This window comes from Brachyistius frenatus, unplaced genomic scaffold, assembly GCF_029030835.1.
Source record: "Brachyistius frenatus isolate BFR_SWC_R1_liver_20210118 unplaced genomic scaffold, ASM2903083v1 Contig_7, whole genome shotgun sequence".
In the NCBI taxonomy this organism is placed as follows: domain Eukaryota; kingdom Metazoa; phylum Chordata; class Actinopteri; family Embiotocidae; genus Brachyistius; species Brachyistius frenatus.
Genome location: NW_027210606.1, coordinates 2809959 through 2837308, shown reverse-complemented (window position 1 = coordinate 2837308; position 27350 = coordinate 2809959). Strand labels below are relative to the sequence as shown.

The following is a 27350-nucleotide window of genomic DNA, read 5'->3' as shown; positions in this document are numbered from 1 at the left end:
GAAATCAGTATTCGGTTAAATATCAGCTGTGGTCTCGGAACGAATTCGGAGCTTTAGGAATTCTTTGTCAGTAACGATTTGCTATTGTGAAAGAGTTTTCTTCACCAAAGTAGAAAGTGCTGCACAAACTTTTCATGACTGCAGTGTGAAACCTTTTTTCTTTCTTTTTTGTTCTGGCAACACGCTCAGCTGATACAGGACAAACTTTGTCCAAAGTAAAATTAGTTCCATGTCTCCCCTCTTGAAGACACAAAGGGTTTCTCAGCAGCGTCGACCTCCCAGGACACATTTTACGTGTCTGTAGCTGCTTTCCCACTGTGAAAATAATGACAGGGAATAGGTCTGGTCTTTTAAATTTGACGGAGCAGACGGCCCGACGTGGCTCTGAACGGCACCACAGAGAGTTCAAAATCCGCTTTTTTTTTTTCTTCTTGTTCCTGCGTAAAATGCAGCCTTTGTTTCTGGGTCATGAACCAGACAAGGTCAGTGGCTTTAACCGAGCCAAACAAACACACAGTACACACAGTTCAGTTTGCACTAATTGATTCCCCTTTCAGCAGTGACAAGAATGAGTGTGTGTGCATGTGTGTGTGTGTGTGTGTGTGTTTACTTTAAAGGATCTGTCAGGGCTTAAAGTAAATAGATAAGTGACAAAGTAAACACCCATCCCACGCACATGCCAAAACAACATCCTTCTTCAGGGATTCAGTTGGACACAAACATTTACTATTTGTGCCTCATTTCAGGGAATTGTTCTGTTTTCCCTGTTTTCAGAGGCTGAACTCATTTCCCAATTATAATTCAATTACAATTGTGTGTGTGTGTGTGTGTGTGTGTGTGTGTGTGTGTGTGTGTGTGTGTGTGTGTGTGTGTGTGTGTGTGTGTGTGTGTGTGTGTGTGTGTGTGTCCCTACTGGCAGGTCCTATAGAAGTCTCTCAGCAGTAAATCCGTCCACACTCCCTGACCTAACACTGGGTTAATGAGGTGATCCAGCTGCAGGGGACGGTTGGCAGAGGTCTTTGGGCCTGCTCAGTTTGTGTGTGTGTGTGTGTGTGTGTGTGTTTGTGTGTGTGTGCGTGTGCGTGTAAGGCATTAAGTCGGTGTAGGAAATGCAGCCTTCATTAAAGTGTAAAGTCATGTTTGCATGGGACAGATCTGATCTGGAGATGTGTGATTGTGAATAACAACGCTGCTTGTTGCTGATTTTTCCGGTGCGAGTCTGCCGTGCTCACAAATGTCCAGCGCAAATTACTTAGTAGGTTTTGGTGAAGGCTGAAGTCGCATGATAATACCAGGCTCTGCTAACAGCGCTGCAGCATGCAGTTTGTAGCTGTGGTGAAGTCTGAAATAACTTCAGAGCGCATTTATAGACACATTTAATGTTCTGCTTTGCTCTGCAGGAAAATTATAAACTGTGATACAAATTCACAGTGAACACATTTGTATTGAGGTGAGCTAAAAACATCCACAAAGCATGCATATCATCATAACCTTTAACTGCAGATACACATATTTATCCAAAGTGTGACAACAACAACAACAAAAGGCAGCCACAGCAGCTGAGTATGACAGTTCAGGAAGTCATTCAGTAAATGAAATCTGGTACCTGATCTGATATGTACTGTATGTGTATTGTCACATCAAAATGTGGAATAGATACGTTGTTCCGTAGCACAAAATGTGTTAGTTTCACAATAGCAGCTCAGACATCGTAAGATGCCTACATTTTTCTTGGTGTACTATTTTCTATTGACGCGCGTCCAGGTCACGTGACTGTCCAACAAAGCCTGATGGCGTCTCAGACAAATGCACAAGCTGCATTAGGTTTAGGAACCGAACCTAATGGTTTGGGTTCAAATAAGTGCGTTAATAATGTAAGTAACATAACGTACGCAAGTTACGTTACATTACGTACGTTATTGAAATTAAGAGCATTAGATAAGTTTACTCATTGCTTTCTACCATTAGCGATAAATCAGAGGGGTTGGGGGATCAAAGAGAGAATAAATGATCCATATAATACAAAGTATCCAAATAAAACTACTGTGGAAGTGAGTGTGGAGTGAAAGAAGGCAGATAAAGTGTGTATTTTATTGTGAGTAGCGTTACAGTTTGGATTGTTAAACAGGAATTCAGATATTAAACTGAGCGGAAAGCTGAGAGTAATTACAACAAGTAAACATTGTAAATTTCTGTCAGCTTTAAAGCTGATTATTCAATGTTCCCTCGGCTTTTTTTGTAAAGGGAAGACATCTGGTCCAAAAAAATTGACCTCACTTAAATTCTTGTTGCTTATTGAGTTCAGATTTCCTCCCTGTTACATGACTTCCCTCTTTGACAACCAAATCTCAAACATAGAAGGTTTCACAATTTTCATTTTGAAACTAAAAACAAAAAGAAAAAAGAATCGCTCAGAACCGGGCCTGCTGTTCGTTAAAGAACAGATAAGCTGTGATAGTGCTGTATCTGTCTAGACTTGTACAAACCTGGAGGGGAAGCGTGTACCACCGCCACTCATCCCCCACAGTCCAGCCCAACCTGTACCCTGCCACAGGCCAGAGTCTGGTGACTGACAGCTGGGCTTAACAAGCACGAAGAGGCCCCTGTTGGGTAAGAGTCCCACAGGTGATCATCAGTCACTAATCAGGCCTGGAGGAGGAGGAATGGATGGTGGCAGGAAATTAAAGGATAAAGAACAGTGACGAGGGAAGTGTATCTGACATTAAATCTGAGAATGATGGAAAGCTGTGGCTAGAAAAGAAAGTGCAGGGAAGGTTATTGCATTGAAAACAGTGCCAATTAAAACCTCAGTGAACCATCGCTGCTACATTTATTGCTGCTGTGGCTTCTGTCAGTGTCTCAGCTCGAGAGGAGATGCCGTTCCCAGATGTGAACAGTTCATTAAGATAAGCGACAAGTGATGGCAGGCCAAGAACTGACAGATCTGAGGCGGTTGAATGAGAGACTAATAATAGTCTTCACTGCTTCCAGGTGACAAGCCAGTGTATCAAAAAATCAACCCAAGCTAACGCGGAGGAGTAGTTTAATATATACTTAGAATTTGAGAATAACAATTAAGAAATGGGTACAACTTGTAGGGCGAAGTAGCCTTAGGTTATATGCCTGACTGTGTACTAACTGCAACAATTTCAGAAAATAAATGGATCTGTATTTTGCTGTGAGGACTTTGAAATGTACACACCACCTTAAAGCATATGGAGGATTTGTAACTTCCCTGGGAGAGTTTAACAAATTTGTACAATCAATAAGGAGAATACGAAGTGAAAAAAAAAAAAAAAGACATTCGATGTGTTTGACAGGGTTGTGTCTGTTGCCGGTTGCGTGCTGGCACACCTGTGTGAGGCCGACTGCAGGTGACATGCTAATTCACAACTGTTGACAGACAGGACAGGCTGGGAGCCACTGAAGCGTGAAGACGCATACGCACAAATGCCGACGCGCAGCCTTCACATTCATGACTGTGTTGCTGCTGTAGTTGTGGAGCCTTAACGCTGGCATTTGTACTTGTATTACCTCGGTGGAAAAACCAGTGTCACCAAAAGTCATCCTGAATGGAGGGATGTGGCCAACTGTACCACAAAAAAACACCAGCAGTTGGTTAATTCCTCTCGTTGGGGAAACAGAAGTTTGTCTGTGGTTCAATTCTCTGTGTTTACATACTTTGATCTATCTGTTAAATATTGACTGAATTTCATTTGGACAAAATCATTTCCTGGTTTGAGTGTGTGCTGACATGATCCTTTAATATACATTCATAGTACAAAACATGAAAACCAATGTGCCACCACCACATTTTGTTATGCTTCAAAAAACTGTCCTTTGGATTTTAATTTTGCAGATATATAGTCTCTTTAAAAATACCTTACAGAAAGTCTTCTTCCTTCTCGGAAGAAGGTCGATTAAACATTAATGTGCATGAAGCAGAGTGAAGCCATAAACTAACTGCAAGTATTCCAAATCACAATGTTACAAAAAAAGCACATGAAATGCGATCTTTGCAATGTGGATCCAAACCACATTTGGAGTTTTGAAATGCGATTCCAATCGGATTTCTAAAAATGCGTCTCAGTCCAGACGCTCTGCTGGTTCAGACGGACTTCTTGCGTCACTCGCTACGTGACACGCAGTGACGTTATTTTAAGAAAGACAGAGTAAGCAGAATCTATGCTACCACTAGCAGAACAAGAACAACAGTCTGTGGACAGAAGCTAAAATAAACTGTCTGCCGTCACTTCTGTTCCTGCAGCTTCTGTGTTGGAAAGCCGCCTCACCGGCGTATAGCTGCGAGTACATCGTTACCACAGCAACTCATGCAGATGGGTCTGGAGACACCAAATCAGATCTACTTACTTGCAAATAATTGTGTGTACAGTCTGTCCTTAAGATCTGATTTGAGATTCAAAATCCAACTTGCCTGCAGTCTGAACATTGCCTTTGACATTTGCAGGGTTCAACATTCATTCTATATGAATCTGTTCTCGTTCTGTCTGTTCTGAATCTCGAGAAATTAAGGATTTTACCATTTGCAGCTGTTGGTTAAACAGTTTGAGGAGCGGTCAAAGTGTCCAAACCACAATAAGGATTCAGCTTTGAGAACAAATTCCCCCTTAACAAACCAACAACTAACACCAGCACCAAAAGTTGACAGTTGTATACATTTGTATAACTATGATTGAACGGTGTGAGTCAGCTGGAAGGCAAACAGCTGAGGAGTGAACCCCTGAAGGTGTAGCATGAATGAAGCAGCTCATTGAAGCTGGACTCTGCCTGTGCTTCATTTGTGTACAACAAAAACTACATCTTATAGGTACTGTGATTAGGTCTGTCAAAGGTATTACATAATCACCTGTTTGCAATTATTTAAGCTGACCACAATACTTTTGTGTAACTGTAAGAATTGTTTTCTATCATTTGTAAAAAAAAAATAAAAAATGAAAAAAACAATACTGGATAAAACCAAAAGATTCTAGTTCCTTTACTATTCCCATGATGTTTTCCACTGTTCAATGTTTGACTGGTGCTCTTATAATGACTTCATCTATTTGCGTTTCCTTCATCAGCTCTGATTTAGTGGCAAATGAGTAGAAAATTAGCGCCACCAAATGTTTATCTCGAGGCGTTTATTTTCTAATATTTGAGCAACTGCATTTCAATGAGCATCTATTGACATAATGGCTTTAACAACAAAGACAAACAACCCTGTACTGCAGTGAGCACATTTTAATTTAAAAGATAAAAAAAGAAGAACCCAATAACTTGAAAGAAGCAATTCATTGGATGTGCACCAAAACGTAGCAGTCAAAGGTGCAATTTATATGTTCCAAGGTTCAATACCAATAAATGTCTCTCCTTCTTCATGAGGTGTATATTAAACTATGATGAGGCTTATAAGTATCCTTTACCTTACCTTTCTGTAATGGAACTGAGACTATGTAGTAATTTAACACAACAAACACCATGTTTGCTTGAACTTTCAGCTTCACCTCGTAAACACAATCTTCCCGTACAACATTGCCGAGGGCCGTGTCTCATTTCGGTGTGCCAGCCACCAGCGCCCAAACAGCAAAATGGAATGCAGCAATTATCAGTGATGGTAGTTACATAAATCAAATGGCTTAGAGTGTAATCAAAATATTTCAGCTTTAAAAATGCAAAAACGTCTGATTGTTAACAACAAATCGCCCAAAGAGTTTAATACCTTGACCCTAAAACTAGGCCTCATAACAATCAAACAGTACTTTAAAGAAGCGAAGACAAGCCAAAATATCTTCACTTTCTGTATGCAAGAGTGTACAAATACAAATACACAATTAGCACACCTAGATGCCACTGTGCATTTTCATCATAGCAGCAGAAGCATAGCAGGCATCTCTGCCATACCTGAGTGCGACATGAACGCACCGGGGCATTGCTGGCACCGATACAGAGGCCAAAACACTAAGCTGGAGAGGTCACTGTCAGATGATGATGGATTAGAATCCAGTTTGTTTGACGACATGACGTATAATTATCTCTGCACCAACACCAAAGCCAATGGGGAGTAGCCAGGTTCATTGTCATTGTGTTCTAGCATGCTAACAGTCATACTGCTTTTATCAGTAGAGTCTCTGTAGACTCTTTTTTTTTTTTTTTTTTTAACAGCATACCATGAGTCACCTGTTGTAACCTTGAAGCAGACACTGGATCCCTGTCCTTACCCTGACCTTTGACCTCTGACCTCCACATGGAGGTTAAAGATCTAAAATACTTCTACTGTAGACAAAGGGTTGTCCGTTCATAACTCTCAGCGGGTTTACAGCTACTCCAGTTGACGCACCAAGAGCAGAGAGAGAGCGGGATAGAGTAACAGAAGTCGACTGAAACAGTTGGAAAAGAGGCAGAGGGTAAGGAGGGCTGGTGGAAAGAAAAAAACAGCGGGTAAGAAAATACCTGATGCAGATCAGATCAGTATCAGACAGCTGATGAAAGCTTGAAGAAGGAGGGTTACTGAAGTCTCAAATAAGAGGAGGAGCTGTCACACATGGTGTTATTAATTTGTTCCAGATTTGACTAGTCATGGTCCACTTATGTGTTTGGGTGTGTGAGTGCACAGTTGTGAGAATATATTTTGGCAAAATCAATTTCAATATTAAAAACATATTAAGGCACAGAGATGAGAAAGAGATGAGGTCAAGCATGCAGCTGGAGTGAGACAGAGACAGAAGGGGAAACTGTCATTTTTAGTCTCATACTTAGCATGTGTTTGCTATTTCATTTCACACAGTCCATTGTTTTTAGCGTGACATATTTATACTCTGCTTTTGCGAGTCAGGAGGCGACTGGGCTTTGTCCGCTTCACTGCAGACATGCGGTTGGCTCACCGTCATGCAGAGTGAAGACCACTCCAGGCCCCGAGCTTCTCGTATCTTTATGTTGTTTTATTACGAGAATTTCACGTGATTTTTGTTTTAGTTTTAGCTGTTTTTAATTTTCGAGGACAGTATCTTTGACTGTCTGAGTCACATTATGTTATGTCATTTGTAGGTAGGCACTGCGTAAATTTAGTCACATGACTTAATCCTCAACGATTAATCCACCACAACAAAAGTACTTTGTAAACAAATGTGATTCACTCAGTTATTTAACTGAGATCATCCTCCGATCACTTGCATGTAAACACATATTCCAATGGTGTTTTGTAATGTACATTGTCAAATTCTAAACAATAATAAAGCTGGGAGGTAAAACTTTTGTTGGCATTGTTTGAACTCAGTCGGTTGTGTCACCACTTTGGTCTGGTCTGAAATATCGTTAACAACTATTAAATAGATTCCAGTGAATTTTTTTTACACATGGAAATATTGAATGCTTGTCTCTTCAGTGGTCAACTGATTTTTGATAATGGAGTCACCAATAGGACAAGTTCTCACTTGTCCTATTTCACAAGTTGTAATCCGTCAACATTTACGTGACGGATCAACAGATGTTCAGAGTTCCCAGACGATGCACCCAAATGATTTTGGAGAACTTTTTCTTCATTACCACGATAAGTAAGACTAGATATTGTTCGCAAATTTTCAATACTGGTACAGATACTGTGACTTTGATATTAGTTTCGGAACAATACTTTTTTCAAAACCAATTTTACATCTATTTTGAGAAAAAGAAAATGACGCGACATATTGCCGTGAAAATCTTTAGTTTTCATGCAGTTTAGTGGGGGAGAGTTTAACCCAGCTTGTTTTTTGTAGCTACAATTAGCAGTTGTCCCCTAAACACCCCACATGCAACTTATCACTACATGCAACAATTTACCAATGTTGCCTAAACGCCTCACAGGCTAGTAGATGCTAGTTTGCCGGCATCACACAGAGAAGCTCAAACTTAAAGCAGCACATGCAGGGGTGTGTCCAAAACTCTGTTTGAAAAGAGTGAAATAAGGCACTCTAATGTGAAGTTTGAACATACTTTGTTAATATGGGAGGGCTGGCCAAGAAGATGGCACAGTAAATACTTTCCCTCTGATACTGAGGAGATTTACTCGTTCCTAGTGAACAGAGCAAAAGTTATGCGCTTAAAAACAAAAATGTGTTTGTGCGGATGGAGTGTAAACTAAAAAAAAGAATTGGTACTGAATGAAAAGGTTTTTCTTTATACTAAATAGTGGCAAAACAATTCAGTCAGTGCCAAAAAAGTAGTGTGAGGTTGACATTTGTTGTTCAAACTGAATTATCTGAACAACTATTGGATGGATGGACATGAAATTTGTCAGATATTTCATCCTTTCGTCGCCTTTCATCGAGCACTCCATCAGGTCAACATTTCTACCTTTTTTTGAGCGAGCTCAGGGTTTAAGCGTCATTATATCCTTACACATTCTTGTCTGTGCATGTGCGGCGTATGCATTCCTGTGCAACACCAGAACAGCACACATACGTAAAGGGTTTACTTTATTTGCTTACACAATAGTTTGGGGGACTAAGAGTTTTACAAAGATTGAAACAGATTTTACTGCTAAGCCTTTCAGGCATTAGGTAACAGGATATTTTACGTTGGGGAGTTGGTACCACTAACTCATGTCCCCCTTGATTTCAAAATGAGAATGAAGTAATCTCCCAGCAGACCAACACTAACACAATTTATGATGCCCACTCTGCTTCTTTGTACCTTCCTCCCTGACTCCCCCTCTTTCACCTTTGCCACAGCCCCTCCAACTCCTCCCTCACTCTTTTCCTTTAAAGTGGTCATCCTGAAAAGATTTGTTTCGTAAATTTTGGAGGCAATTCACGCTATTGCTTTTGGTGAATTGACGAAACACATATCCTTTTTTAAAACGTATTTAATTTTCTATTGACATCAGTGTCTGCTATATTGCTTACTTACTTACTAGAGTTTTGCACTTTTATTTTAACCCAGAAAAGAAAAGCACACCACTATCTGCCCATGTAAGCATACGTAGCAGACATCAAATGTGGGACAAAAATGAAGGAAGAAACACTGTTAATTCAGTCTGTAAAGAGAATTGACACTTTATTTATTTTTTTTTTTACTATTTTACATCTGTAACCTGGTGAACACTTTTGTCCACAGTATCATGAGTATAAACAGTTTTTGTTGGAGCTTCAGGGGAAAAGTTGCTTTGTGTCTGTATCTTTACAACTGATCCCAAAACTCACAAATTTCCATTGCTTTTGTCGCTCCTTTAATGCGCCCTGAGGGTGTGATTTTGTCCTCAATATTTTCAGCTTCCCTCAGACATTTTTCTGCTCTTCATAAAGCATCTCCACTGGTGTGGCGTGTAAATAAATGAGGAATAGAAGGACTTTGCCATGACAATATTAGCTGTGCTGCTTTGCAGGATTAAAGAGACAAAACTATACAAGTATATGACAGTTGATGACATTTTTATGCTGTGGTTTATGGAGTGCCGTTCTGAAGCCTTGAGTTCGTCATCTTGCTATTTTGGAGCCAGAAGTGACCATATTTATACGAGCTGGAGAGGAGCGAGTGGTGAATCTGACTTGATCTGATTGGGAACTCAAGGACACTACGCCCCGCCCACCTATAGTAGAAACCTGACTGCCTGTCAATCAAACAAACACCCTAAAAAATACAGCCTTTTGAGGCCTAATATCTAATTAATGATGGAATTATTTTCAGATTGACCACCAGGGAACTAAAAAGGAGGAACTTTAGCAGACGACACCATTATGACTTGTAAAGAGACATGTATTGACTTTGTATGTCGTGAGAGATGTTGAATGGGAGTCTGTTGGCCTCAAATAGATTCTCATGCATACATAGGCTAGCATACAATACGTGATACATGGTTTCACATGGCATCCTCCACCTGAACTTGAGAGGAAATCCAACACTGTCACATCTGGGTTTTGTCGTGCACTTTAGGTTTAGGGGAGTCAGCTTTTTGTTTACAGCAGATTGTAGATTAATGGAGGCAGTCGTCAGCAATCAGCTATTAAAGTACCACATTTCTGTCTCTCTGTCTTTCTCTAGTGTCCTCTCCTGTATCGCCCCTCATTAGTCTCCCTCTCTCTTCTCGCTCACTACCTTCCTCTTATCACAGGGGAGGACAAAGGTTTACGTGGGCCTCTCCTTCTGTTTCACTGTCAGAGATGGCTGCACTGTATTGTGGGTAACAGAATCCAGCTGTGTTGTAGACTCTGGTTTTGTGTGTGTGTGTGTGTGTGTGTGTGTGTGTGTGTGTGTGTGTGTGTGTGTGTGTGTGTGTGTGTGTGTGTGTGTGTGTGTGTGTGTGTGTGTGTGTGTGTGTGTGTGTGTGTCTGAACATGTGCAGGATTGTGTGTGTGAGCATACGATTATCCGTGTGTGTGTGTGTTCATGGCTGTGTGTTGTGTTGCTGTGCATTTTAACAGTGTGTGTTGACCTGTTTCATGTCATTTTGACAGTGACGTTATGTCTTTCATCATTCGGCCTTATCACCTACAAATAGCTGAGTATACAATGTGTGCCGTGAAGTCTGACTGTGACGGCAAGAAAACTCACGTTTAATTATGAATCCATGAAAGAGCAAAGAGAACTAGTTTTGCAATTCCAAGTCATGTGATTGCACACAAAGTAAATACAGTTAATGCTCCCTGAGTTTTGACTGCTGTGGTTAATATAGTACATGACAGATTCTTGGCTTAATGATGTGGGCACCCGGTCAACATGAAAACAACAGAAGAGGGCCAAGGTGCCAAAAAAAGAGGGAGATGTACTTAAAATGGGCATGCACAAACCGAGCTGTTGGTGTTCCTCATTTCCCTCCCACTTATGCTGTCGCTCCTTTGAAAAGCAGAGCCAGTTTCAGAATAGAAGAGGAGGAGAAGCAGGCTGATTGAAGTTAAGAATAAATGTGCTGTCCTGCAAGTTCTTTGGAAATATTGTGTTTAAACCATTTCAGGTCTGTTATTGTTTTGTTTTTTTACACCAAAGCACTTTAGACTTTCAACTTTTTGTACATGGCTGAACTGAATGGCAGGCAAAACTAAAACATGAATGTCACAAGCACATCATAAAAAATGTATTAATTCTGCTACATACGCCAGGACTACTGGTAGTATTTATACCAATAATGGTTATTATCAGTTATTGTAATGTAAAAGGTCTTTGTTAAGATGATGACAAGACAAGCCAAGAGCTATAATCCACTGCTGTGATATTAATAGGTTTTAATAGGTGACTTAAAAATACAACAAAAGTCATGCAACACCAAATCAGGAAAAAAGATGAGAGAAATTGACAACAGTCTCAAGTTCACAGCATAAATTTGCATCAGCCCCTTGATATTTATGTTGAAGCACCCGAGGGCAGCTGTACATTCTCAACCCACTTCTGTTGCAAGTAACTCTCTCTCTTTATTCTGTTTTAAGGCAGTAAAAAATGATATTCACCTTCTCATCTAATTGCTCTGGTGTGGAGGTTTTCAGGACGCTGCAGACTGACGACTTGTGAGTCGTTGCAAGTGTCAAATCATCTCGTTGTGAATCTTTGGTCTGAACTAGCCTTGATAGAACAAAAAAAACTGCCATTTTTGCTACCATGTGTTTAAAAAGCCATTCATGCAGTACGTATTCAGTTAGTTTGGAATCGTTTACAATGTGGTAAAAAAATGTGTTTGGCTTTAATACATGTCATTTAAAAACAGGCAATTGACAAAGACAGTAAATTAAAACAGAATTTAAAAAGACAGTTTGTGAATTCTGCAAAAAGATGCTATTGATTTAATATTTGAATTCATCTGAGTTTATAATAAGGTCAACGGGAACAGCTCAAATTGTAGAAAAATGTGAACAAAAAAAAAGCTACGGTGAAACCACACAAACAACAGCCAGAGTTAGATACTTTCTGACTTTGGAAGGGTAATTCCCTGTGGAAAGGTGTGATATGAAAACACAGTTATTCTGTTTCTTAAACAGGGATGCTTCAGCAGGGCAGATGGTTGATTTCACATTGGCTTAGATTCTTATCCTCTTTGATGGAACGGGTTTCTTACCATCCCACCCAGCAGTGGGTTCACCTGAATTAAACTTGCACAGAGGAGGTAAATGACACATCCTGTCAGAGGGGTTTACTTACAGTGCATGTCCTGACACTGATCTTTTGGCAACTGCAAAGCCACAAGACTAGATGCACACTGTTTGCTTGGGATTTAAAGTTACAGACATATTTTATGAAAGAATATATCTTAAAGAGTGTGATAAATACAGTGGAGCCTGTTATGTTAATCTTAATATGGACAACTGTAAGATTTGTCAATGTAAAAGCCTACAGTATCTGCATGGTTTGTTTCTTTCTCTTTCTTTCTTGAATTTTAAACCCTATTATTCTTCCATTTATGTCCTAGTCATTCCTCTCCTTTGCTGTCATCAAACTATTCTTTTCGCCGGTGTGCCTGTAGTATCACCTCGAAAGGGCCGACAAGCAGCTTTACTGTAGTGACTGTAGACAAAGAAAGATCTGGATTCAGACGCAGAGCGTGTCTTTAAACCAAGACATGTCCCTAAAACAAAGGCGGTCACATGTCCTGTCATACCAATAATACCTTGTCATCAGTAGAGCATGCTGTCACATTGTAGACATTTTCATTGTGTGCATACTGTATGTGTGTGTGTGTGTGTGTGTGTGTGTGTGTGCATTGTTGTTTGAGTTTGTACTTTTATGTGTTGGAATAATGCAGATAATCACAGGTCTTTTTGTCCTTCTGATGTGACAGAGTAGTTTGGTGACTTTAGCAACGTGATGCCACACATTTTTTACGTTAGCTGCTTTGCTGTCTCCACTGATGTCTTCACACAGAACAAAAGTCACCAAGTTCCACTGACATTAGCACATAATTGAAATAGAACATGCAGGAGGAACTTTTCCTGTTCCCACCTCCACTCGTAGATAATGATGATTGGTCGTAAACCAAATTCTTGAGCGCACTCACAAAACTGCAATTAGAGATCAAAACTAACTGTATCAAATGTTCACGACGTAACAAGAACATGAACTGGACTTTCAGTTGTGAAAACACCCTTTATCTCTTATTACTTTTTCCACATGCAGTTACTAGTGACACTATGCCCCACTTATAACACACTCTTTGTTTTGGCTCACAACTGTATAGCAGTTGAAGAATTAAAAGAAAATTTCAGTGGCTATTGATCAAGAATATGTCTGTATTTGACACGTTTTGGCCCGAGCACATAGACATTGCACCAACATGACTCAAACGGAAACAAAATTGATTTATAAGTCAATTTTTTTTGTCAAAAACTCACCCTGTCTGATTTACAACAAGACGAGACTGATGGAGAGGTGTGCTCTGCTCACACACAACTCGTTGTATTTCATGTCACCTATTTATACCAGTGTGTTGTGGTCACCTTCTATAAAACACAAGAAAAACCTTAGAAACATGCTGTGACAGGTCTCTGGCTTAATGTTGGAGAGACTAGCAGGTTGGAGATTTGAGGTTTCTCCAGTGTGCCACTGAAACCCAACTACTACTGCTTTTTTTTAGCAGCTAAATTTTGGTTCTTAAGACCAACAACATTTTTTAAATTTTTTTTATCTTGTATTGGTCGAAAAAAATCAGTGCTCTCTCTTCCCTTACTTTTCGTCTTGTTTCTTCATAAAGACAGATTTTGAGGGAATATTTCTAATGCTTGTCGCACTGACAGGCTCTGACCTTACGTTGGATTGTGGGGGTAGGGAGGGGAAATAAATGGAGGCGACAGAAAAAAGATAAAAAAATCTTAGGCTTCCCCTCAACTTCCACCTCAGGAGTCCTGGGAAGGACAGGAGTGCAAGAGTTTACTAATACAAACCAGGTCAAGAGCAGAGATGAGAGGAGAGGGAAGAAGAGTAGTGGAGACTAATACACATGATGACAAAGGATATACTGCTACACTATGTATTCACTTAAAATAACAACTGAATCATCTGAACAATTCATGAGGAATTTGTTAATTTGTTATTCCACAAAGAAATCACAGCTTCCAAGTATTTTTGAATGCTGCCATTTTGTATTTTTATTGCTCTAAATTGAATTTCAGAGTCTCCTTAGTTTCCTTTGGTTTAATCTTTCCACCTTCAGTTTAACTCCCCTTGACTGCTGCCAGGTTCAAACTCGTGTCTCAGTGTTTTTGCCTCTAAGACACCCTTACACAACACAAACCCATCCAAAATCAGTCCGATGATATAATTATTTTTGGGCTCCAATTGGTCTGGAGTCTTCAGTCACAGTTTCCATACTTAATCCAGGCGCACCACTGAATATTCTGTGCTGACTACACAGCCTTGTTTGCACTAATGTCTGTGAAATTTGCATGAACTCAACCCATTCCTGCCTGAATGGCTGAATAATAGTAATATAATAATAGTAAAGTAATAGCTTATCCAGAACAAAGTGATTTCCATAGTGGCTATGCAGGCAATGAAACCTTCACTCTCCATGTGAATAGGAGTTTGCAGAAAGAGATATGTTCCTTCTTCAGACTCCAGTCAAATTTCAATCACATATGTGATACTTATACTGATAATTACCCTGTGTTTCTGCGCATAATTTTAGGAGGTATAGATATATGGGGCTTATGAAGAGAGAAAACAATCAAGTAGAGTGAAGTGAATTCCAACATTATAACATTATGGAGGGCTTGCTCCTGATGTCGCCCAAGGCAGTAAATCTAACAACTTTTTTTTTTTTTTTTTTTTTTACCCTATTTTTTGGGGGTAGCTGCATTAATAGAACATATCTTTCTTCTTTCCAAAAGGGAAGAAGCTAAAAAAAGGAGGAGAGGTAGGGAAAGTTTATATCTTTGATCCACTTATTCTTTAACAGAGCTGTGTTTGGACAATGTAGCTTCTATTCGCTGTGCTGCATTATGGTGGCAATTCAGAAGAAGGCAGATTTTACATTTCATTTTGTTTTAGCCCTCACATATTCACATTTATGGTTTGCATGAGTGTTAGAAACTGGATTTTAAAGTTGCACCCTACTACTTTCTCCTGCCATGTCTAACACATGCATTTTCTATATATAGAACATATATACATATAAGCACTCTGTCAAATGTCCCTCCCCCACCCCCCTCCCATTTTCCTGCAGTCCTGTATGTGGCATCCATATTTTTTAGTGAATGTGTGTCTGTGTCTTCGCACCCCATTTGCCTTGGATATGTTTGTGTGTAGTAGTCTTGTGGTTGAGGGTGTCCTCCTGCATTACTGCAGACTGGGTTTCATGAGCTAAGGACCGTGTCATAAACACAGGGAAGCGGCTGAATGGACTTCTTACTTACCCAGGAAGGGTCACCCTGGGTGGGCTGTGTTAACTTCTCGCTTGGCCTATGGGCTCTGATCCCTGGGGTGTCTGCTCATTAAGGATATGAGCGAAAATCCACTATGAGTAGTCAGTGTTATAGTTTGTACATGTATGCCTTTCTGTGTATTGAAGGAAGGGTTTGTTGATTTAGCAAAGGTTTACGTGTATTGTAGGCTCCTGTAAATCTGTGTCCCTGTGCTTGTGTGCTTGAATGTGATTATATAGACATGTTTAAAGAAAAGATAAAGAAAACATCCTCTGGCATTTGTATTTGAGCAAACAGAATTAAGGTTGTGGAGGTATAAGGTTGAGAAAAAAATAAACTTTCATTTACAGTATTTTATAGAGTAATTATTTCTATCAATAGTTGATAGTCTATTTTATGTTTGAATTTGTATTTTATGATAAATTCAAACAGCAAATGGTGATTAACAACAACCATATTCTCTTTCTTTTTTGTCTTTCAGAGCTGCAAGACTGTCATCACCATGTTACATTACTTGCTGCTCTTCTTCCTCTCTACTGGTCTGGCGTTATCGTCTGACTGCCCAGCCGACTGTTCCTGCCAGGTGCAGGAGTCGATATTCTGCATTCATCGGCACTCCAGCGCTGTGCCCCGTGTCCCCACCACCACCCAGAATCTCTACATCTTCCAGAATGGCATTGTCACTCTCACCCAAGATGACTTCAAAGGCCTAGTGGAGTTGGAGTTGCTAGATCTAAGCCAGAATGAGCTGACAGAGATTCCAGATGATGTATTTGAGATGCTGTCAAAACTAAAGAACTTGGACCTCTCTTCTAACCGCATCACCCACATTTCCAAACACAGCTTTTCTGGATTGGTCCAGCTGGAGAGGCTGTATCTCCATGCAAACCACATTAAGAGCATTCATTTGGAAGCTTTTGAAGGTTTGGAGATGCTACTGGAACTCAAGCTGCAAGAAAACCAGCTCACGTCTCTGCCATCCCTTCATTTCCCCAACCTTCTCCTTCTAGACCTTAGCTACAACAACATCCCAACCCTTAGAGCCTCAGACCTCGAGACTCCCCACCTAGAGGCCCTTAAAGTGGCCTCTTTAGGGCTTATCTCTGTGGATGAGGATCTCATAGCCTCCCTCAAGAACCTTCATGAACTGGACATCTCGATAAACCAGTTAGATGAGGTTCCCCTGGCCCTAAAGCAGGACTCCTTAAAGGGGCTGATCAAGTTGAGCCTGGCTGCCAACCCATTGGGTGAGCTGAGGGTGGAGGACTTCCAGAAACTGTCTGGACTTCAGGAACTGGATCTCAGTGGACTTTATCTGCAGGGATTTCCCCAGAGCTTTTTCCAAAACTTCCCCAGGTTGATTCACCTGACTGCAGCTGAGAATCCATTCAACTGCTTGTGTCCGTTAGTGTGGTTCCCTGTCTGGCTAAAAGAGAAGGGGGTAATTCTTGGGAGGCCTGAGGAAACCAGATGTCACTTTCCTCTTGTTAACGCTGGGAAGATGCTTTCAGCGCTGGAGCATAACGATTTTGGATGTCCACAAACCACGACAGTGATGACTAGCTCCCCTATTGGAAGTACTCCCGTTCCCCAGATGCCAACCACATCTCCAGAAACCACCCATACCAATGCTATTCCTCCTCCTCCACCACCCAGTGATGAAGCCATCCCTTCCAAAACAGGTAGCTACCCCCTTCCACCAGAACCTCCAGTCTCCCCTAGCTCCACCAGTGGGGAATACGAACAGCACATCTGCCCACCAAACATCTGTCTCAATGGGGGTACTTGTAATTTTGATCCACTCAGCCAACTCAGCTGTATGTGTCCCTCTGGAACATCTGGCCTCTACTGTGAAAATGTGGATGAGGTTCCTGAGCCACCAAAGCCTTCAGTTACAGAGGTTTCTGTCATTGCCCCCCCGATGCCCGACAAACTTGATGCCATCAGCTCACGGCAGGTGACATCCACGTCAATCCTTCTTGACCTGCATCGCTTCATCGAGACACGGCCAAATATCCGTGGCATCAGGTTGACCTACCGTAACCTCTCAGGGCCTGACCGCCGCCCAATGATACTTAGTGTACCAGCATCCTACCCTGAGTACACTTTGCGCGGTTTGAGACCCAACTGTACCTACTCAGTCTGTGCCAGTCCCTTGGGTGAGAGAATCAACTCGAGGGTCAATAGCTCCGTGGAAATAGGGTCATGTACCGAGGCTCGCACGGAAGGGGTTCCATTGACGTCCATAGACCCCTGGGAGGAGCCTGAAATATCGATGACTTACACTCTCATCTCTGCTTTGTCTGCCCTGGCACTGGTGCTGGGGTTGGCTGTGGTGGCTGGGACGATCATCTGTCTGCGGAAGAGGAGGCAGGCCAATGCAGGAATGGAGGTGGAGCTGGGCCCAGCTGATCCTGATCCCATGGAACTGGAGGGAATAAAGGCCTGCCTGGAGAATGGGGGAAATGGGACACTACCCCTCAAGCAGCCTGAGATTGAGCGTTGTAACACTCCCCAGCCGCCTCCATTCTTGCAACAAAATGGGGTTTTTGACTATGAAGCGCCTTTAATGCAAGGACGCTGCCCATCAAATAACAATTTAGCATCCCTAAAGCCGTCTTATTTCTAACATTCGGGAAGATCTTGGAAAGAGTGCCCATTGGACTTGGACGGTCCTGCTATTGCTCACTTCGTGGTTATAATAAAAGTTTCATTCCAATTTCAGATATCCACAATGTGAGAAGTGGCACTTACTATGCTTTGTTGTTCAGAAGATGACACTACAGAATGGATTTCAGAGACACTGAATGGTGGATTTAAGATAATAGCACATTGGAAATGTGCTAAACTACTGTGGGACAATGAACAGGATGTGGTTTAAAGTCATTGAGCCGAGTTTGATGTGGTGAAACCTAACCCAAGTGATTAAATGAAGTGCAATCGACTAGAGAGGTCCTAGTAACAGACTAAAAACGGAAGTGCCTTTTCGCATTGACACAACTGTAACTGACAGCTCATTTAAAAAATAATTCTTTGTTTATATAAAAGAAACAGTATGAATGAGCTGAAATCCTGTTGCTGGATTTGGGAGATATGGAATGGAGAAAGTGCCTCAGCGTTTGGGCTACAGAACTGGAGGACATGACAGTGGTTTTAATGGACACAGCGATGCAGATGTAGACTTGCCTGAACCACACATCCTGGTACAAAACGAGTTTCAACTAACTCCAACGACTCCACGAGGATTATATAAAAGAACTTGCACTGAAAAGAAATATACATTTTCCTTTCCAATGTCCCTCTCAGACTGCCACAAGACTGATGGCCATAAGGAAAAGCAATAAGAAAAAATACCTTGCAAAAATTAGTAAAAAGTTGATGACCATTAAAGCGGTCTAAACATAGTTTTATTGTTAACATTAGCTACTCTTAAACAAAACTTCCAAGTTTCTTCACATGGGGATTTGGATTCTTCACTCAACAGATCTTCCATAACAATCTCACATCCCAAAGCTTTTAGCTTTCAGGGGGATACATTTGCTGTGAAAGATAGATGAGAATGGACTTTGCCTGCATTGTTCTGTTTTGTCGACAGGCTGTTTTGTCAAGTTGATGTCATGATATTCTGTTTTTGTCATGTGTTTTTGTATTTTTATCATGTTTTTTGCTGTTCATGTTTATTCAGTATTGCCATTGTTGTGAGTGGGAAAATGAGTAGTCCCTGCTTGAAAAAGCCTTCATTCATCATCATAGATTTGGTTAATTTGCTATTTGCATCTTAGGTTACATGTAGCTTTCCTGAGTAAATATTAGCGCTAGTTCTTGGAAAACCAAATCGAAGACACTACAGTAGTCAGATATTTACTAAACTCTATTAATGAAAAGATTTAAACTCATGTTTACATCAAGTACAGAATGATTTGTTTGCCACCATATTCCTGAGGAACTCACCAAGTGAATGTAACCGTTAAGTGTCAGACAATATACTCTCTCCCAGCTCTGCTGAAACTCCATAAAGACCTGGTCAAGACAAGCCTCAGACTGTTTTTGAACACCAAAGCTCCCAAAACTGTGTTCAAAGGCCTTTTGCCTCAGAGCCCACTCCTACAAAGCAGCACACGCATGCCAAGAAATGAAAGTAAGTTCCAAAAGATTTAAGGCAATTCAGTGAGTTTAAGCCACGAGTTTCGTGCTTCTGACCATATCGTCTCAGAGATATCGTCTAGACAGTGTCCCCCTGTAGCGTTTTGTTCTCTCATAACCTCTTGTTGGTAGTCTGCCTCTCCACTTTAACCATCCAGTGTGCTTTTGGTCAACAAAGATGATGGGTTTGTGTGCTTAGAGACTATTTGGCTTGTTTACTGCCAAACAGACTGAAATGTTTAGGCTAAATGCAATGTTCGGATCTCTTGTTCTTTATTTGTGACAGGTTTTAGTGTTTGTTTTTAAGCCTTTTCCCTGAAAAAAATACCATGAAAAAGAAATTCATATCACTTAGTATAATCGGTTTACAGAGACATGCCTCAGCAACATTGGTACAGAGCCATACTGACATCTTGTAGTGTCATATTACATGCTGATGTGTATTTCAAGAACAAAAGGGCCTTTATTTAGTCTCACAGCGCATTGTATCATATTACATTATGAACTAAAAATGAAGAAACAGGAAATTGCATTTAGTTTAGTTAAGACCTGACCCCATTTTTGGCTATCCAACGACCGAAAGTGCATATACCTGCATATCTCTGCCAGAATTTTGTTTTTGCTTTTTGCTTTCATTTCTACACCTCATTGAGTCCATGCACTATACTCCAGCACTGTCCAAAATCCACTTAACACTCTCTGGCCTCCATACTTTCTGTCAATATTCCAGTATAAACACAGACACAGATGCTCATATATCTTCTTTCCCCTTAACATATCAACTGGAAGACTCTTTATATTACTTTGGACAGTGAGAGGGGCAGGACATGTTTGAAATATTTTCAACATGCTTGTTACAGTACCTTCCCTGTTTCTTTAGGGAAATGTATTTTTTTTTCTTATTGTTGTATGTTTTTGTCAGCTAGTGTGTCAATAGTGTTTCTGTGTACATTTTTGCCAAAAAAGCAATGCTGAGAGAAAGAACAGTATTAAAATGTCCTGATGATAATACGGCTGTGGTTTTCTGTTTTATCAAAATGGCTGAAGCTTCAAGTCACTTTTATATGCTTTTCTTTAATGGTGCAGTAATGTTCATGTTAATGTGCTCAATAGCGAGAACTTCAACAGTTTGTGGATTTGAGGAATTTATTTGAGACTGTAAGTTGGTTTGAGGGTGTTGTCATAGAGAAGTGTTAAACAACTGAGGAAGGATTTCCATTAACAACAGAAGCTTAATACACACAGCGCGTATCTCCTCATTACCTCATTACACACACAGACACACATTTGCACTAACCTCAACCACAACACGATCACTGTGTGACGTTATGTTGGTTTGTGGATGGAGGTCATATTCAGTGTTTTCCGCTAATAGCCAAGAACAGATGCCAGTGGAAAAAATTACACAGTAACACACACGTTTCAAATCACAGACATTACATGGCTCTGCTGCTTTTTGCTAATGGCTGTTTCTTTTCCACGCAGAATTTAAATTTGTATTATCTTACCCACAGCCCAATAAAAACAGTAAACAAAAAGTCCAAACTTACTGGAATAACGCAGGGGCAGAAAAGTATGATTTATTTTCTTTAATAACCAAGTGAATGTTTATATTCAGGTAAAATGGTAAAATGATAACCCTGGTTCACGGTTGTGTCACTAATCAGAATCCATCCAAGCAAACCGAGACAACATTGATTTCACTGTTCAGGTATGTCTGCTCTGATATGAAAACAGAGTCATGAACATTTCTAATGGACCCGCCTTGAAAGAATATCTTAAATCTTAAATTTAATGGGCCTTTTTACAGCAAGTGTTTTGAAACACACATGAATTATCATTTACGTGTATCATCGAGCCATGATAGTGATCCAGCATGTAAAATCACCAGGCGCCTGGAGTGACTCAGCTGATTGGTGTTTGAGCTTTACAAATGAGTGAGAGGAACCTTTTTCTACTCTGTATTATTTCCAATCCTTGTGAGCTTATTTGCAAGTTTGTATTTGGACACAATTTAAAAAGAGAAGAACTTATTCTAAGAAGCCACACATATGACTTCATTTGAGTAGTCATCTTGAAATGCTTGCTTTGTGTCATCAATGAAACACATCTCCCTACTGAAGTCTGCATTTATCAAAGTTTTCCAGTTGAACACATTTAAGAACAGTAGGAAGTCTGAAATACAAATTGTATATTCATGGGAAGGATTATACCCTTTCAGTATATCAAAATTAAAGGCATTTAAATTAGGGGTATTTATTCAAAGACCTGGAGAAGTGACAGAAGCCACTGTGGCTCAGAGGGCCGGTTTCTCAGATTATCATCCTGAATTCCACAGAAAAAACATTAAGGGGGTAAACATTTGTGTTTGGCTGTTGCGTGTTGGCTAAAACAAGAGCCACTGTTGAAGGGTGCGGCATCACTTGGCATATTATAACTATGTCAGTAAGGAAAGACAGATTTCTGTGTACATAACATTCAATACAAACCTAATACATGTCATAAGAGTACAGAATGATTTAAGAGGGAACTAATGAGCCATGTGAAGCATGTTTAGGAATGTCTGGGACATTTTTTGTTGATTGATTGGATCAGCAAATGTCTGTGAATTTCCCCTCCATTTCCTGGCAACGTTAAAATGAAAGATGGATCAATCTCTCATGAAAGCTTCAAAGAGACACACAGTAACATTGCAAAGCAAGGATGACATTCAGTTTTATGCTGTCTGAACCTGTCAAAAACATGGATACAGGCAAGGTGTTGTGGTAAACTGGGAAAGCATACGAGGGTGGCTCAATAAGTTCTGAGACTGTGATTGTTGTGTGAACGATGCGTAGCACCGTGATGTCCACGGAGGAGGACGAAGGTATAACCTTAATGAGTAAGTGTTACAAATTTCAGTCGCCTGATCAAAATCAGCACCTTAGTTATAAATGCTTTTGTGAGCAATGATCCAAGTGCATCTGCAATGTTTTACACACCTGGAATTTGAGCAGAGAGCACACATCAAAGTTTGTGACAAATAATTTGGGAACAGAAACGGGTAGCACTGAGCCAGATTTGGCGAGTTGCGTGCCTGGCTCCTTTTCCGATTTTGGACTATGACGTTTTGCCCTTTGGAAATACGAATGTCACTCAAAACACCTCGCTTGGCTCACTGCTTCCTTGCTGTAGGCACCCTGAAGCATTTTAAGGGTATCCTTTGCCGTTTTCCAGAGATTAACATTACATTTGATGCGCACCCTGTGGTCATATCCACAGACAAATCACAGACGTGCTTGACCAGCGCTTCCAAAAATGTGTGTAATTCAGATACTGATGTTGATCAAGCCATGAAATCTGGAGCACTTACTCATGAGGTTTATGCCTTCCTCCTGCTTGGTGCACGTTGCTGCTGCGCGTCGTTCACGCACAACAGGAGCAGTCTCGGAACCTTTTGATCTAATCTGCTTTCCAGTAACAGACCCAACATATCAGATCAGTAGTAGCTGCAGCAGCTGCACACTGGGAGATAAACCTTCTGACTGGCTGGCAGTTTGCTTCTTTCCACTACCCGGTAAGTAGGAACCATGGTAAAGATGGGAAACTTATCCTGACTTCAAATGGAACTCTCGAGCTTCCGGTTGTGACATTGGAAGCGTGAACAGCGGCGTATGCTTGGCGTTCAAGTGGTTAAGTTGTGAAAACACTGCTGCTCGGCAACGGCGATATGGAAAGCCACAGACGCCAACAATTGAGCAAGCTAGCAGGCAGGTAACGTAATGCAAGAGAAGAAAAGGCATCGTGACAGAGGGAGAAGATGAGGCTCCGCAACGTAAACGTAACGTAAACATTTTCCTCAGACTTGATATTCAATTGCAAAGACAAACTGTACTCCTAAAATTAGAATATTTTATCCTGCCATACATTGAAAAATATATATATATATATATATATATATATATATATATATATATATATATATATATATATATATATATATATATATATATATATATATATATATATATATATATATATATATATATATATATATATATATATACATTGAAAAAAAAAATGAATGAACCGCAACTCGTGAACTCAAAACTTTCAGAAATTCCATGATGCAAGAGGGCAGCATTCATGTGGACTTTTCGCGTCATAAACACAATCGCCGCTGTAAAGGCCTAAATTAAAACAAACCCCAATTTCACAGTCCATCACCCTCATTAGCCCTGAAATGTGCTTCTTGTTAAGAGACCTATGTCCACATGGACTGCTGCAGATTGCTAAGTGAAAAGAGAAAGAAGCAGAGAGAAAACGCTGGCAGGGGAGGGGGAAGAGGCTTGATTCATTTGAACAATCTGTTTGTCATGAAAGCAGTCAAGACTTGCTGGGGGTGGATGGACGGAGTGAGCGGAGAAAAGGGCGAATGGGGTGAAATCCAACTGCAGACAGATTTTTGGACTTGATAATGGTTTAAACTGACCCAAGCCTCATATTTCCCTAACTCAGTGTGTGTGTGTGTGTGTGTGTGTGTGTGTGTGTGTGTGTGTGTGTGTGTGTGTGCATAAACACTATACTGGACCTAACTTAACCCATTACAGCCATCAAGTCTGTTGCTACGGATTTGTGCTGGAATATATATTTCAGTAAATGCTGACATACATGTGGGATATATAAGTGTCATATATAAGTGTCAGCGAGAGAGAGAGAGAGAGAGAGAGAGAGAGATAGATAGAGAGAGAGAGAGAGAGAGAGAGAGAGAGAGAGAGAGAGAGAGAGAGAGAGAGAGAATATTTCCGGATATTTGCTCCTGCACACTAAAAGCATGGTTTATGTCTCTTGGACCCAGATCTATTATGAAGAGAAAATGTTGGCACACAACAGCTTGAATGACTCACTTAAAAGGCATTCACATATATACTTCATACTATTTATTGCATTAACCCTTTTGGCGCTAATTCATAACGCTTGTCCTGTCCTTTTCTGGAATGCATTATTAATCTTTAAAGGGAAATATTTAACTGAAGTTTTAAGTCCCTGGGCTTAAAGCTTGTATCCAGGCCTCCTAGACGAATGCCAACAGTTTGCTGAGTGTATTCTCTACACTACCAATGTAATCATATTTCTTTCCGTTTAGATTTTTTCTTGCTTGGACTAATTTATAATTGACCAATCTGTACGGGCAGCCGGGAAACAAAAAGACACAAATAGTACCCATCATCAATTTCCATTCTGTTGTGTGAGGCAGCAAACAACTGAAAACTGATATTTCCTTGATTTGAGCTGCATTGACCATGTGTTTGATAAAAGAGGCATCTATGAATTAAAAACTGCAGTTTGATGTCTTTGAGTTTGAGACTAAACCTTTAGATTCAAAATTTTGACTTAAATATAACTCACAAATTTGAAGTTGTGAAACTTGACTAAAACTGCCAAGATGTGTCATTGTCCTACTGTTCAAAATATCCATCAGCTCACCAAATCATAGATGAAAAAGGTCCCCAACGAGTGCATTGAATACTCCTGTTCAAGTGACATTTAATAAGACTGCAGTGCTATTTAGGGAATTAGTGAGCCTTTATAAATAAGAGTTTCTGTCAGACTGTATTTGCTAACATTGCTTTCAACTGCTAATTACAGCTTAAGTTGGAGTGTTGTTAATGTTGTAGTATTTTTTCAGGAATCTAAATATTGGACAAGAGGGAATTTCGACCCGGCAGATGAAAAGTTTTGGGTTTGCTAAAGGTGTTAGAATATTCATTTTTTCTACGAGGAACATTAATACAAAATGTCATGGCAATCCATAAAATGGTTGTTGAGATATTTAACAAATATAAGCAAACGTAAGCATTGTGGTCGTATCAGAGAAAAAGTCATTGGTTTGCCAAAGTCATCCTAGTTCTCAACCCTGTTCTCATTTCAGACCGTCAAATCCTGCTGATTTGTCACTGACCGCTGGTGTCTCCAACAAACGCACAACGTACCTTAGGTCTAGGCACCAAAAACCATGTGGTTAAGTTTAGATCATGGTTTTGGTTGAAATAAGTAACTTTACGTAGGTAACATTACCTATGTCACATATGTTACTTTACATATCTTACTTAAGTATTTTAATCACGTTGAAATCTGCCTTTACCTCTGTTTTCTCATGGGCTTAAACACCAGTCTCCCGGTTAAAGTCTTGTGTTTATTTCATTCACCTGCCCCAAATTTCCACCCTATGACGACCTCTCTCTTCGACCCAGGTTGTCACGGTAGTTTTATGCTGCTGTAGCGAAAAAATTTCCCCTCGGGGATTAATAAAGTAAATACCTACCTACCTACCTACCTAGTGACACCAAAGGACACATACTGTGTATCACTCTGACACCAACAGCTTTGACATAACAATAGTATTTGATAACCTTGCATGTATTGGAATTCATCCTCTTGGGACGATGAACATCTGAACAAAAATAAGAACTATTCATCTACTAGATAATGAAATATATTTATCTGAATATCAGTTTTGCAGGAAAAACGTTAAATACTGTCTGATATAATGTACAGCAATTAGACTTTATAGCCTGGGAACTTGGCTTATTTTTTTTGCTCATTTGTCTTAGCACGCAGACGTCATTAAAACACACAAGGTAAAGGGCTGCCTTGAAAAACATTTGAAACAACCTGTTGTCTTATTTCCAATTGAATGAAACGTACTCTTCAACATTAAAGAGGAGCAGACTTACGGTCACATCAGTGTTTACATCAGCACTTTTAGACTAAATTCATCACTTAAAGAGACACAACACAGGCTAAGTGTGCAGTCCTTGCCAAAATGGGTTCCCACACTATGTTGGTTGAGAGCTCATGTTCGTTCCTCTCGAGAAAAATTTAGTGGATAATGCTGTGGATGTCTCTTTCCCTCACTGAAATGCAATACAAGGTTTAATTGAATTAGCTTTAATTGCCATTCATCTGCTCGTAGAACCCAAAGGTCTCCTCTTACCCAGGGCCCTTAATGATTTCCATGTTCTCTGAGGCAGAAGTTAACATTTAAGTCTTTAACACAGCATTTGCACTGGATCACCCGAGGTTTGGCAACTATTTGGAGACGTTAGTTAAGAACAAGTATGCGGGATGGAGGTCTTGCTGCAATTAATGGATGAAATGAAATTGCTTGAAGAAGCAGGCAGGAATGAGAAGAGAGGAGGAGGAAGGAAACTGGATGTTTTTGTGGTTAAATCTTACATTTCTAGTCAAATCAAACTATTAGAACTTGTTTGTTGTCAAAGTGCATCAGTTTCCAAAAGCTTGCTTGAAGAACAAGAAGAAGAAGATGAAGAGCAGCAAAAGAACACATGAAACCAGAAACGGAGACGACCAAACTGAAAGCCGGTGCAGTCAGCAGACGTAACTCGCAGGTATATGAGGGGAGCAGTTGTGTTCATGGGGCCTTGGAGCAGCAGCAGCTCAGGGTTTTACTGGGTTCTAGTATTTTTGTGGCACAACAATAGTCCCTCAGGGCCAGGCAGGGTCATGTTGTGATAGGAGATGACATGACTGCACAGAGCAGGGATTACCAGGGGCTTGCACTTTTTTAGGCCTTCACTGCAAAGCATAACAAGCAAGACTAATACTACACCGTGGTGAGGGATACGTGCCTCTAAACCATATGCTCGCAAACATGCATATAATGTGCAAAGAGGCATAAATCATGCATGAGCATGGGAAAGGCCCATTCATGCATGCAGGCATCTAAAACACATGCAAAGAGCAATTACAGTGCTGATAGAGCCTGTAAACACGTAGGATGTTAAATGTAGGATTTCTTTCTCACAACACATTCATTTTGTCATGGGAAAACCATGTAACTAAATTTTGGGTTGATTTGAATGTATGATAATTACATTTGTCATGGGACTT

General features: G+C 40.4%; 1 protein-coding gene across 1 annotated transcript in view; it reads left to right on the top strand.

Annotated features, from left to right (window-relative positions):
• LOC138615784 (vasorin-like) overlaps positions 1–20466 on the top strand; it is a 38088-nt gene extending 17622 nt beyond the window's left edge. The window contains exon 2 of the mRNA XM_069689607.1: positions 15796–20466. Within this exon, the coding sequence (XP_069545708.1) occupies positions 15817–17943 (2127 nt within the window). The 5' untranslated portion in view covers positions 15796–15816 and the 3' untranslated portion in view covers positions 17944–20466. The remainder of the gene's footprint in view (positions 1–15795) is intronic.
• Positions 20467–27350: the final 6884 nt, after the last annotated feature.